The 14,695-nt window shown below is 46.9% G+C and overlaps 1 protein-coding gene across 4 annotated transcripts in view; it reads right to left on the bottom strand.

Annotated features, from left to right (window-relative positions):
• Positions 1–14,695, bottom strand: part of LOC135908127 (very long-chain specific acyl-CoA dehydrogenase, mitochondrial-like) — a 460,653-nt gene that overhangs the window by 337,897 nt on the left and 108,061 nt on the right. For all 4 annotated transcript variants that reach the window (XM_065439879.2, XM_065439881.2, XM_065439880.2 and 1 more), the window contains exon 3: positions 13,228–13,300. In XM_065439879.2, coding sequence (XP_065295951.1) covers positions 13,228–13,300 — 73 coding nt within the window. The remainder of the gene's footprint in view (positions 1–13,227; positions 13,301–14,695) is intronic.

A 14,695-nucleotide genomic window follows, 5' to 3' on the forward strand; every position in this document is an offset into this window, starting at 1 on the left:
CGAGCAAAGCTAATCGCACACTTGGATATCTTCGTAGAAACTTCTCGCTCACACCATTATCACTCAAACATTTATTATACACGACATATGTCCGTCCACAGTTGGCATATGCATCATCAGTATGGGACCCACATCATGCCACCTCAATTAAGTGCCTTGAAAGTGTCCAGAATCGCTCCGCTCGGTTTATACTAGCTAATTACCATCGTACAGCAAGCGTAACACAAATGAAGACTACTCTGAACCTACCTTCGCTATTAACCCGCAGGAAACAATCCCGTCTATGCTTATTTCACAAGATTTACTACCAGAACGCTGCGCTTCGGTCGGCGTGGATTAACCCAGCACCATTCATCTTTTCACGTAGAGATCATACGCATAAGGTACATGTTCCTCGCTCTAACACACTAACACATTCGCAATCATTCTTACCTAAAACATGCAACGAATGGAACGGTCTGCCAGCGTCTATTGTTAATATAAGTAATCCTGTTCAATTTAGAAATGCTTTAGTTAACTACGTGTAAATCATGAAACTTGCGTTCAATATATCATGTGACTTGTTATTGTATAAGTGCTATTTTTTCAAATTGACTATGTATGTATTTACCTATCATTCCCAATCTGTATATTGAAGTGTATGATCAGTTTTTTATGGTGAACTACAACTACTATTTTTTGTATAAATTATTGAGCTAGTATAATTTTCTATTTTTACTTATACTGTGCCTTTCCTGTTTATCATTTACTACTTCCTTTATGAAGCCTCTCCCCTCTATAATGTATATTTACTCTGAGGGTACTGTAAATAAATAAATAAATAAATAAATAAAACGTAAATTCGTTTTGACTTGGTATGCACATCAGCCATCTGCCTTCATAACTGCATACTCGCCGTCGATCACTGCGTCAATAGCCGCCATGGCATCCACAGTGGTGACGGCAAACAATCGTTTCGTTTTGACTCGGTACGCGCGTCGGCTGTGTGCCTTCAGAACTGCAAGGTTGCCGCCCATGATCGTGTCGATAGCGGTCACAGTTTCTTCCGCAGCGGTTGCAGCAAAACGTAAATTCGTTTTGACTTGGTATGCACATCAGCCATCTGCCTTCATAACTGCATACTCGCCGTCGATCACTGCGTCAATAGCCGCCATGGCGTCCACAGTGGTGACGGCAAACAAGAGTTTCGCTTTGACTCGGTACGCGCGTCGGCTGTGTGCCTTCAGAACTGCAAGGTTGCCGCCTATGATCGTGTCGATAGCGGTCACAGTTTCTTCCTCAGCGGTTGCAGCAAGGCGTACACTCGGTTTGACTAGGTATGCACATCAGCCATGCGCTGTGATAACTGCACACTCGCTGTCCATCACTGCCTCGATAGCCACCAACGTCCACAGTGGTGAAAGCAAACAATAGTTTCGTTTTGACTCGGTGCGTATGTCGGCTGCTGAGTGCCTTCAGAATGCAAGGTGGCATCCACGATTGCATCAATAGCAACAATGGTTTCATTTGCAGCGGTTTAAGCCAATAGTAGCTTCATTTCGATTCTGTGCAAAGCTGTCGGGTTTAAGAGAAATGGCTTTATAGCGATGTACAGGCGAGTGATTGATGGATGTTTGATGTTTTATGGCGCAAGGGCTAAGTATGGCGAAAGAGGGCCATGTCCGTGGTAATGATTTCGCAGTGAAATTATGAGTACTATGAAGATGGTGTGACATGGCTGTAAAGGGGCCTTAAACATGGTCGCTCTAAAGTGCGTAAAATCTGTGCAATAAGATTATGGCGATGAGGTATGACGTGTACTATGATCATTAAGATGCATTTAAAGAGAATGATATGACAGCTCAAAATATATCAGGTTATAAGATATGCTAGAGCACTGCTGCCTCCTTAGAGCCCATGAAACACAAGAGCCTGGAGGCATGTGCTATGCAAAACAATTATCGCAGCGGCATCCTCTGGAGCCGCTGCGATAATGACTCCAATGACCGGGGTAGTTGGAGAAGCATGGGAGAGGCCTTTGCCCTGCAGTGGGCGTAACAAGGCTGATGATGATGATCCTCTGGAGCGAGGATGTTCTACGAATTTAATGGGCTTATAACGTGCAGAATGACATCATTTAAGATGTTGAGGACTGCCTTGGTGTTAATTGGCGGTTCCTTACCAAGAAACATAGCCGGGTGTAGAGGGAGAGAGAGAGACAGGGCTCTTTATTAGAAAAACAGAGAATTTTGCCGGCGCGTATGTAACCGATGGCATGCTACTCTGTATAGGGATGGGGAATGGGATTAAAAGATTCCAGAAAACAGTTGGAGAAAAAATGGATAAAAATAAATATGAAATATCCGAGTGGACCCGATACTAATATGTACAGGTGACATGGCGGGTAAATTTAGGCGTTTGTATAGAAAAGATGCAATTTTTAAAGCTTTCCTATTTGACCAATTTCTGTCAATAACGGTATGCAAGTGGAAAATGTTTCTTTCAGATTCGGCTTTCCGACACTCCAAGAGGACGTGGAGGACGGTCAGCCCTTCACCACATCGACCACAGGCTGGCGGTTCATTTCCAGTAAGCAGAAAATTGTGAGTACCAAATGCGTGCCCTATTCTGAGGCGACAGAATCAGACATCTGTTCGCCGAGATTTTGTTGGGGAGGGCTAGAAACCTAACTGTGGCTTTATAACGTGCAGTTTATTATTTGTTTCTGCATTCCACATGCGCTGCCAGTGTTGTCGCAGTTTCCTTCCTAAGAAAGGCCTCAGGTCTGTGGCAGGGACAGCAGCCATAGGAAAAGTGGTTAGTGATGTGAGTGATGTGGCCAACTTGCCAGCTAGCACGTTTTCCTCGATGCCCCTCAGGCCAGGCACACAGCATATTACTATGTGTCTATATGATAGACAAATATTGCATAAGAGCGCGTAAAGTTAAATGAAAACATGATTTGGATGCTCTTTTAAAGAAATTAACGCTTTTACAAGACTTAATGAGTCTGTAAATACTATTGCTCTGTCGAGTTTTAATTTATTTATGTGTTTTACTGCAGACAGTACTGCATAGGCTTCTGCAGTGAAGATACTTGTTAAAGGATTCAATACGTCAGATTCAGAAAATGAGGGACCAACTGCAGCAAAAAGATACGCCAGAATGATTTTTACGCGTCTGTGTAGGATTCGCTGCAGGCGTACTTCGATTAAAGTTCCCGGAGATGCATAGCGATTTCGAGGTCAGGTGCGTGCTTTGTGATCTCTACAAAGGATATGTCACAATCTATCACCTGCCACTCCCAGGGTGGTGATAGCTTAGCTAGAAGCATTAGGCGATATTCGAGAACTGGGACATCCATTTCCATGCTAAGTTCTCTTGCACGCAGTGAGAAAGGAAGTCTCATAGAGGGTCTATTCCGAAAAAGTGTTTCACATGTCCAGTCGTCAATGGTTGTGAAACACGGATGTTCCTTATTAGAGCAAACCTTGAGAAAATACGTTAAGTTGATGTATGTTCTCTGAAAATGGAGTGACCACTCATCCGACTCGACGTATAGACTTTCGACAGGGCTTGTTCTATATGCGCCAGTGGCCGGACGAATACCCAGATGATGAACGGGGTCTAACATATTAAAGGGCCCCTGAAACGGTTCGGACAAATTTTGCAGACGCGTAAGGTACAGCTGAAGTAGAACATTCGCACCACAATTTAAGTGAATCGTCACCTATTACTGGAGCTACAAGCGATTACAAGTTACCCTCCTCCCTAGCCATGATTTTCCTCCTCAACTAATTTGCCGAACAATCGGGGCTAAGCTCCGCCATCGCATCGTTCTGCGTCACGATGCAACGTCACATCGTCCACTTCCGGTTGTTTTGGAGCCCTCCCCATCCGCGTGAAACCTCTCTGCTAGCCGCTTGGCTGTGGAGCCCGAGCGAGAGCTATCGAAGCAGCGTGCGTTGCGAGCATTCTGTCGCAGCGCCGAACGTGTCTGGTATTCCGGTAACCACACACTAGCTGAACCTTTCGACAGAACGGTCGAGACATAAACTCAAGCTGATGAAGGAACTTTAGCATAGACGTATGTGAGCTGCCTGATCGGTCTCCACAGTCCAGCCACCTGTTGGCGCAGAGCTTAACCAGCCAAGGAAAGAGCTAATATTGTTCTAACCAAGTATAAAGCATTTTAAACATTTAAAAAACAAAGTGTTAACGATTACACTCCTGTGAAAAATTTACTCCAGCAGCGAAGAATACATTTTGTTACTGCTACTGTGTCTGGTTGAGCTCTACGCCACAAGGTGGCTGCACCGTGCAGACTATTCACATTTGCACTTCTGTTCATCCCATAGAACAGCACGCAAGGGGACACGGTCAGGCCCTGTCCGCTTGCGGTTGCGTTTACCCGAATACCGGATTCGCGAAACGCGATTGCGTTAGTAATCTTCCGGTGTAAAGTGACAGCTGCAATCTCGCAAATCATGGCGCCGATCGGATAGCGGCAGTACGCTCATCTACTGGCTTGCAGAGGGACACAATGTCGCAGCTTGACATATTGCCAGTCGCTACGTTTGCAGTCTACAATGCAACAAAGTCGAATCATAGCGCTCGCGAAAAGACATACCGACACTGAAGGCGGAGCTCTCGTCAAAGACGGAGAACGTTGTAACACAAGCAGACAACACTTGCTGCGTGCCAGAAGTGCTTAAGTGTACTGAAAAATTGTTCTTGTGCATTCCTTTTATGTTACTTTCTTTTTATAAAAACAAATTAACTAACATTCCAACTATTACGAACATCATTTGTTTATTATAAACTTGGAAAAATTATGGATCACGCGCCCTGGTCAACAAATCGGATAGCTCGCCCCACTGACGTCATATGGGTGATTTGCGTCATATGGGTAGGGGCGGCTTAAAATTCCGCCGTGAAGGGTGCTGCGATCGGCAGCGATGTGCATTTTTAAAACGTTATAATAAATTACACGATTTACACGGAGCACTTAGACGCATCAATTAATGATCAGAAGGACCTACTCTAACGACTCAGTACGTTTGTAGAAAATTGTCAAAATCGTTTCAGGGTCCCTTTAAGCGCACTCGGTGCGGCAGAGTGATACACTACGGCACCATAATCTAACCTTGATTGAACTAGGCTCCTGTATATATTCAAGAAACACTGTCTGTCGCTTTCCCATGTTGTGTGGGATAGGATTTTAAGTAAGTTCATTGTTCTAAGATATCTTTCTTTAAGATATTTTATGTGAGGAATGAAAGTAAGCTTGGAGTCAAGTGTAACACTAAGAAATTCGTGCTATTTGTTTACAGGAATTTGTTGTCTGCCCAGTTCTACACAAGGATCTGGGACCAGGCCTCTCATTCTTGTGAAGAGAACACAAAAACTTTTCAGGGGATTTACTTTAAATTTTGGTCTGCCCATTTGGACACCTTGTTTAAGCCCTGCTGTACCTGTCTTTCGCATACTGTGAGGTTGCAGGACTTGAAGCCTATTTGTATATCGTCTACATGTACGGAATAGAAAATGGCCGGTGGTAGTGAAGCATGTAGTGTGTTCATCTTAACGATAAAGAGAGGGCAGCTGAGCACGCCTCCCTGGAATACACCAGTCTCCTGCGTAAAAGGACGTGACAGTGCATTGCCGACCTTTACACGGAAGGTACGACTGGACAAATAGCTTTCAATTCTTTTCAACATATTTCCACAGATGCCCATTCCCGACAAGTCTCGCAAGATCCCGTAACGCCATGTTGTATCATATGCCCTCTCCATATCGAGGAATATCGAGAGGAAATACCGTTTGTGTAAAAGGCATCACGGATATTTCCTTCAATGCACACAAATGATCGGTTGTGGACCGCCCTTGTCTGAAGCCACACTGATAGGGATCGAGGATATTGTTGAGTTCATGGAAATGTATGAGTCTGTGATAAATCGTTTTTTCAAAAAGCTTACACAGACAATTTGTAAGAGGTATTGGGCGATCAATTGCTGGCAAGGAAGGGTCTTTTCCCTGCTTCAGAACAGGCACCACAATCGCTTCTTTCTATGTAGATGCGAGGTATCCCGCAACCCAAATAGTGTTGAAAAGTGTGAGTAGTGTAACTTGTGTGTCAGTATGTAAGTTTCTGATCATGTCATACATGACTCTGTCGGGTCTAGGTGCAGTGCTTTTGCATGTGTTCAAGGCAGCTCTCAACTCGGCAATACTGAGAAGCCGGTTATAGGGTTCATTCTGTCTGGATTTTCATATTATTGCCTTACATTCTTCTATTTGTTTATATTTGGGAAAGGATTGAGAATAATGGGTTGAGCTCGACACGCTCTGATAGTGCTCCCCAAGTGCGTCTGCCTGATCTTGTAGGGTATTGCCTTGTGTGTTTACCAAAGGGAGTGAATATGCTTGTCGCCCTCTTATTCTATTAAGCCTGTTCCAGGCTTTAGCCTCATCTGTGTACGAGTTGATGCCCGATAAAAACTTCTGCCAACTCTCTCTTCTGGGCTCTCGACGCAGTGGGAGATTCTCCGCAGTGGGAGAGGCGCGTAGCAACCCCTACGCTTTGTTCTGTTTTTTTACGAGCGATCCTACATTTGTTCCACCACGGGACACGCCGTTTGCACGCCAAGCCATTTACTTCTGATATGCATTTAGCTGCGGCATCGATTATGAAGGCTGTAAAATAATCCACTGCAGCATCAATTCCTAATGAAGACATGTCAGCCGATGAGATACTAGTAAGAGTTCGAAATTTTTCCCAATCAGCTGTCTCAATCTTCCACCTAGAAGCCTGTGGTGGTTATTCGTTTTCTTTAGGTGACCTTAGCAGTATGGGGAAGTGGTCGCTCCCGTAAGGATTGTTGGTAACTTCCCATTCGAGTTTAGGCAGTAGAGACGGGGAAACTAGGCTAAGATCAATTTAATAAAAGGTTCTGTCTGCAAGACAGTAATATGTGGGTTCCTGCTCATTCAGCATACACGCACCGGACGAAAAAAGGAAATGTTCAATCAGACGACCTCGCGCATCGATAGGAGAGTCTCCCCACAGGCTGCTGTGAGCATTGAAATCACCAAGAACAACATAAGGTTCTGGCAATTCATCTATAAAGAACTGAAATTCATGTTTGTTTAATTTCTAATGTGGGCGTATGTAAAGCGAGCAAATAGTGATAAGTTAGTTTAGCAGAACAACTCAAACCACCACTGCTTCAAGGGCCGTTCGTAGCTGTAAACGTTGACACGCTATGCTTTTTTAAATTACAATGGCAACACCGCTCGATGATGCGATAGCATCATCGCAATCTTTGCAAAATGTAACATATTGTCGAAGAAAGTTTGTGTGTTTTGGTTTTAAGTTTGTTTCCTGTAAACACAGAACTCTTGGATTGTGTTCGTGGATGAGTTCTTGTCCATCATCAAGGTTTCTCAGAAGACATCTGACGTTCCATTGAATGATTTGTGTATCCATATTTAAAGTAAATTGGTGCTGTGTATACAGAAACAGAAGTGATGCATTATATTACAGAGCTCTTTCGAGGCCCTGTAACCGGGCCTTTGCCTTTTCTGAAGCGTTCGAGGGAGCCTCGCCGCTCCTTAGGCGCTTGGTGCGCCGTGAGGATAGGTGTTGCGCCCATTGCTTTTTGTGAGGCACCGGACACGCGCTCTTGCGAGCGAGAACTTTTTCGGGAGAGTCTCACCTCAGAAGGCAAGACCACTGCGCCCACCAGCCCGGAGGTCAATGGGGCTCCCTGTGGAATTTGGCTGCGCTAGCTGTTGCCAGCGCTGGAAGGGGCCTGGGAGGCCAGGGCAGCCTTGGCTGCGCCTACCTCCGGGGCCGCTATCGGTCCTGCGGGATCACTACGTAGCGCAGGTTGCCGCAGATAACTCTTGTGGGGCCGGCAACCCAAGGGTAGCCTGGCCTGTTTGCTGGTTGGATGGAGTAGGCTTACCTACTTCCACCCTGGCTGGGCACTTGGCAATGGCCGCTGCCCCCCGACGCGCCACATCAGCATAAGGTGTGCTGTGGAAAGGTGAGCACCTCTTACAGGCTTCCTTAAACTAAATGTTTTTTTTTTTACTTTGAGGGTTATTATTTCTTTTTCTTTCTTCCAGTTCGGGCAGGAGCATGAGTAGGCTGGATGGTCACCACTGCAGTTCACACAGTGGGGTGTGCCACTGCAATTGTCGGAGGCGTGGCCCTGGACTCCACACTTTGCACAAGTTATTTGACCACGGCAGCTCTGCCAGCCATGGCCGAACATCTGACATTTGAAACACCGTCTAGGGTTGGGGATATATGGTCGCACATTTAACTTAATGTATCCTGTTTCGATGGTTTCTGGCAGTACGCTGGATGCAGATGTTACGACAAGATGCTTAGTGGGGATTTCCTTGTTATCTCGTCTAAGTATAACACATTTTACATTAGTGACATTTCGTTCTTTCCGCCCTTCCAGGAGTTCAGCTTCTGTCAAATCTTGGAGGTCTGCCTCTGACACGACTCCCCATGGGCTATTCATTGTTCGGTGTTGTGTAATAGAAATTGGTACGTTACCAAATGTCACAAGACAGCCAAGCTTCTCGTACTGATGTTTCTGAGGGATCACAAGAAGAAGGTCCCTGCTAGCCATTTTCGTTACTTTATAATCTGACCCTATGGCTTCGGTTAAAGATTTTGCAACTATAGAAGAGGAAATGAATCTGGCCCGTTTTTCGGAGTTCTCGCTGTGCACAACATGGTATTTCGGATAGGTCTCTCTTGTTCTGTTGAAGCATGTGGTTAGGTCATCGGTGCGTCCCCTTGAGGGTGACGATCAAGTATGTGGGGTAATGTGGGTGTTCCCATAGTACTTTCTTTTCTTTTCGGCGGCAATGGCGGCCACCCACCAACTAGGGGACGCTGCAGCACTTAACGGGTAAGGCTGCAGGCGCCAACTGTACATTTACACTATAACCTAATATATTATACCCAAGGGAGGGCACATACACAAGGTTAACCCTAGCCACCTAGGAAAATTAGGAAGTGACAGAAGAGATGAACGGACAATAAAAGAAAGAAGATAGGAAAGAAAAAGGTTGAAGAGGAGGACAGGAAAAGGCGACTGCCGATTTCCCCCGGGTGGGTCAGTCCGTGGGTGCCGTCTACATGAAGCAGAGGCCAAAGAGGTGTGTTGCCTCCGCCGGGGGGCCTTAACGGTCCGAACACGTGGCATCGGCTCAACCCCCAGGATCCCACTTTCCCCAGACATGGCTAAGCCGTGCACGGCCACATGCGGGAGGGTCCGACCCTCATGTGCTCGGGTCTGTGGTGTCGCAACACACCGAACGCCTGCTGAAGCAGACGCCCCTGCGGGGCGGACAGGCGATCTGTTGGCAAACAGCTCACAGGTGAAAAATGATCGAGATACATATATATGGGGTAGTGAAAAGGATTTCTAAGATGAAGACAAACGACGTTACTGAGCTGCAATAAAGGCTGCGAGGCCCTCGTCGCTGCGAATGGTAATCAGTCATGAGGTGACAATAATTGCAGCTTCTGCACTGTTTTTATGCAATATCGGAACAGGATTTGCTGATTCACTCAGTAAACAAAAGTGTGTCGACGTAGTAGGCATTTGTTTTTTTAATACCCTCGATATCTTGACATTCAATTAATTAAGACATGTTCTCGGTCCCATGAAATCCGAATTAACGAGGTTTTACAGGTAAAGCTGTAATGCATTCGTAATGCATTCAATCATGTAATGCAACCAATAAACCAGATTTCCTTTTTGTAATGCCTCACAGCTTGGTAAAGAAAATGTTTTATCTCTTTGCAGATGCGTCAACAGTGATGTGACAAAGGCTGAACGCATCCCCTACATCCAGAAAGGTATCGGTTCCACTGCCTTGAATGTCCTTACTCTCCAGAATTTGATTACCGTTGTGACATCAGTATCACCTTTTAGCATCTTGGCCAGTCTTTTAGCCTTCCATAAACCTGTAGCAACACACTCACTTTACCAGTGATAGCAAATCTGATCCAAAGCAAGAGCTTAATGGGCACATTACCCATCAGTGTCCTGTCTCCATTAGGGTTGCCAACGGTTTCGAATTTATTAGTTGGAAAGTTCTGACCTTTTAGTAAATGTTCCAAGTCCTAACGTGACACGGTTGGGAGGGTTAAATGTCTTTACTTTTGCCTTTTCTCTGGTGAATACAACCAATAAACCAGATTTCCTTTTTGTAATGCCTCACAGCTTGGTTGCTCTTCTCTTTTTTGTTATAAGCATAAAGTCTGTTCTGTTTTTGTAAGTTTTACTGTAGGCCCTGTGGGAGTTCCTTCGGTCTACCGGGGCGCAGTCGTTGCTGTGCCTAAGGCTCCGGACTTATTCGCCATTGCGAGGAAAACCTCTCCCAAATGCCTGCCCCTCGACCCGCGCGCCGTTTTCCCCGTGCGCCGCGGCCGCGTCCCGCGACGTCATGCTACGCGGCCGTGCGATTGGGTCGTGGGGCGTGAAGTAGGGAAGAAGCCCCGACTGGGGACGATCGCGGTGCGCGGGGGAGTCGTGCTGCGAGAGGGACGAGCGCCCGTCACGAGAGGCAAGCTGCAAGGTACGTGAGCGACCAGCTATTTGTGTCCCCAACGCCCCGGCCTGGGGACGTTCACGTGCTTTGTTAGCTTGCGTAAGTGTGACTTGCTGAGTGGCTTTGCGTTCCGCCCTTGCGGTAGCCGCAGGCGCTCAGTGCATCACATCTTGCGTGTCCGAACCGTCGCAGACCATTGTCGGTGACGGGAAGCGCTAGGTAGCGTTTGCGAACGCATTTCGGCCCGCGCGCGTAAACCATTGTTCGGCGCGGCGTGTAACCCGCCTTCCTCGCCGTCGGGAACCGCGGGCGCCGAGTGTACTCCGTGTGTTTGGGTGCAGTCTGGTACATGTTGGCCATTGGTGATCAATAAACGCCTTAACTGTCCTGGACGCCGTGTGTTCCTGGGAGAGCGCCCATGCGTACGGCCAGAGCCGTCCAGGTCTTTCGGCTCGGTGCTCGAACCTGCGGTGGGTCTATCGCCGTGCGCCGTCGTGCCGCGTCGTGAGGCTCCACTTCTCGGGGGCCACTTGGCGACGCCGTGCGCGGAGACGTACTGTGAGCCCACATTTTGGCGCCCAACGTGGGGCAGTAACTGCCTTTGCATTGCTGCGGTGCGTAACGAGCCGGAGACCCGCTTGATCGGCCGGCCGTGCCATGTTTTCCAGCTTCAAGGAGTCGTCATTGTTGACGACTCTCGCGAATGTCGCCCTGTTCGATTACTCAGCCGATGCTGGTGTCGAGCGTGGAGGCACAGCTCAACTCCCAGAGCACGAAACACGGAGTGCAAGCTTAGTTGGCGCAAACCTACCAGATGCGTGTGATATGTCCACGCCACCCCAGGGGAGAGGGATGTGGGAGTTCCTTCGGTCTACCGGGGCGCAGTTGTTGCTGTGCCTAAGGCTCCGGACTTATTCGCCATTGCGAGGAAAACCTCTCCCAAATGCCTGCCCCTCGACCCGCGCGCCGTTTTCCCCGGGCGCCGCGGCCGCGTCCCGCGACGTCATGCTACGCGGCCCTGCGATTGGGTCGTGGGGCGTGACGTAGGGAAGAAGCCCCGACTGGGGACGATCGCGGTGCGCGGGGGTGTCGTGCTGCGAGAGGGACGAGCGCCGGTCACGAGAGGCAAGCTGCAAGGTACGTGAGCGACCAGCTATTTGTGTCCCCAACGCCCCGGTCTGGGGACGTTCACGTGCTTTGTTAGCTTGCGTAAGTGTGACTTGCTGAGTGGCTTTGCGTTCCGCCCTTGCGGTAGCCGCAGGCGCTCAGTGCATCACATCTTGCGTGTCCGAACCGTCGCAGACCATTGTCGGTGACGGGAAGCGCTAGGTAGCGTTTGCGAACGCATTTCGGCCCGCGCGCGTAAACCATTGTTCGACGCGGCGTGTAACCCGCCTTCCTCGCCGTCGGGAACCGCGGGCGCCGAGTGTACTCCGTGTGTTTGGGTGCAGTCTGGTACATGTTGGCCATTGGTGATCAATAAACGCCTTAACTGTCCTGGACACCGTGTGTTCCTGGGAGAGCGCCCATGCGTACGGCCAGAGCCGTCCAGGTCTTTCGGCTCGGTGCTCGAACCTGCGGTGGGTCTATCGCCGTGCGCCGTCGTGCCGCGTCGTGAGGCTCCACTTCTCGGGGGCCACTTGGCGACGCCGTGCGCGGAGACGTACTGTGAGCCCACAGCCCTGACCATTCACAGTACCTTTATTTGTTTTGGTAGCCATGCTAGCCAGACAACTACAGCAGTTTTCTTGTATTAAATCGCTACATGGCAAGATTGAAAAAAATTCTGAAACCGTTGCATGTAGACAAGCGGCTCCACTGAAAGGGTCTTGCAATGCTAGTCAATTCTTGTTTTTACACCACTTCTACCGGGTTCCATGTCAATGTCGAAAAATTGCCGCCCATAACCTCTGGCCTCCCTATGGTGTCGCCCACAATGCGCTGGATGCTTATGTATGCATAGGTGGCTTTGTAGTTGCCCATGACTATCCCCACTTTTGTTCTTGTGTCACAGCATTTGGCATCAGGGCAAGTCAACCTACCTGCGCCTTCTTCAGGGCACTGACATGGTTTAATGACAAAGCCTCAAGTGAGCTTCTGGTCTTTTCCAGTGGTTATAGTGTGATAAAAAGACTGCTCTGTAAGCTTTTGCATAACAAAATCACTCGTAAGGAAGCCTTCTATTCCGCACGTCACACAGGCGAAGCTTTGGACACTGCAAGGCATCGCATATTCCTCTAGTGTAAACCTTTGATGGGAAATCCCAATGCCCGAGTAAAGAAAATGGTGTTCTGCACACCCTATAGACTTTCCAAATTCAACATCATGCCACTGAGTCTCTGCAACACTGTGGCTACATTTGGATGAATTATTTACATGTGGCTTCATAGCTTCAAGTAGAAAACTTGCTTTTGCTACCTGGACTGCCAGTTAAACTACCAAGGTGTTGGGATGCAGACCAAGAAATATTTTTTTTAGAACAGAAAGCAACTTATGCACCAGGAAATACTTTCTGCAATCTTGACCGCATTTGTTACCAAAGCACAAAGGTTGCGGAGTGCATTTACTAAGCAGGTTCTTTTTCTGAATAATAAATATAACTGCAAGTTCTGCAGTGTACAAGCATTCTTCGGTGCCATGACATGCAGAGTCTTATCTTACCATCTGGAAAGGGGAAGATCTGTGTCAAGTTTGCCTCCCCCATGAACAGGTTGACCAGGAATGAGTTGGACTCCTGAAAAACAGCACATTCAAGCACTGCTAACATTCCCCAACATCTGTGACACGACTGAGATGCTTGTAAAGCACTGTCAGCTTCTCAAACAAATTTAATTAAATTTGTTTAATTATCAAACATGCTAAATTTATATTAATTACTGGAAGCAGAATTTCAATTTGAGGCTTCAAGTATTTTGCAAAAGCTGTTGAACAGTGTACATTTCAACAAATTCGAAGCACAAAAGTTTACAACTAGCTATCGGAATTTGATAAGCAGTAGAATCTCGACATAAAAGAATGTGGCTACAAGGAATTATCAAATATAACAAAGCAAATATTAAATTTCGTTGGTCGTGCCTTAGTTCAATGGAGAGTAACAGAACCAAAAATGTGGGATCTGACATGGTATCAGTTATAATGAAGCACATTTTTGTTTGCATGCGGCTCAAAAATATTCTGGTAGGAAAATTGTCACATACAATAACCGACTGATTTTCAGACCTGCATATCTACTTCCCTGTGACACTGCAACTTACCCCTAGCACCAATGTGTTACAAAGGCAACCTGAACTCATGATGCCACACGGTGGGCAACAGTGCAAGCATGTTGGCTGTGTTGCCACCGTGTCCATTTGGCACCAAACTGCAACTTTAGTTGTCAATTCCCAACAAAGGAGTGTCGATTAGTCTTAGTGGCCTAGGCAGCACGGCCCTGCAGGGTAGCCAGATTGGGCTATTCATAGCAAACTCGGGTACTTTTGCCTCCTTTGACACTGAAAATTTTTATTTGGCCACATGATATTTCGGCTACTTACCACCTTTGGACAACAAAATGCAAAAGCTTGAATTTACCTACAATATTAGCAGCACTTCTCTGCTGTGCAGGCATTTTCGTCGCCTTCACAAACGTATGCTGTTTTAGAAGAACTTTCTGTGGGCCTAGTTGGTGCATACTTGACAAAAATTTTTAAAGCGCAAACAAAAAAATTTCCTGTAAGCTTGTACACAAAAGAGCTTGCATACGTCGACTCGCATATGAATTAGGTATTTCTTTTTCATATAATCATATTCTTGGATTGTAGCACGAAGTGACACACACAGAGACTAGAAGAAGACAGGACGAGTTCTAACTGTCAACTAAGTCATTATTGAAACTATCAAAATATATATAAGTGACTGCAAATACCATAGCATACAAACATGACAAGGTCTAAAGACCATCAGTTAAACATATCAAGAGGTAGGGAAGCCAAAAAACACCAAACAACGAAAGGCACTACTTAAGATTGATACACATGGTGAGAAGATATTGAAATTCGCTTTCTAACAGAGACATTGTTGCCTGGCCGACACAAGTCTCCCCTAGTCTTTTGAATTGAAATGCCTCAATTATTTCCCATGTGGTTTGGCA

Source organism: Dermacentor albipictus, chromosome 1 (genome assembly GCF_038994185.2).
Source record: "Dermacentor albipictus isolate Rhodes 1998 colony chromosome 1, USDA_Dalb.pri_finalv2, whole genome shotgun sequence".
Classification (NCBI taxonomy): domain Eukaryota; kingdom Metazoa; phylum Arthropoda; class Arachnida; order Ixodida; family Ixodidae; genus Dermacentor; species Dermacentor albipictus.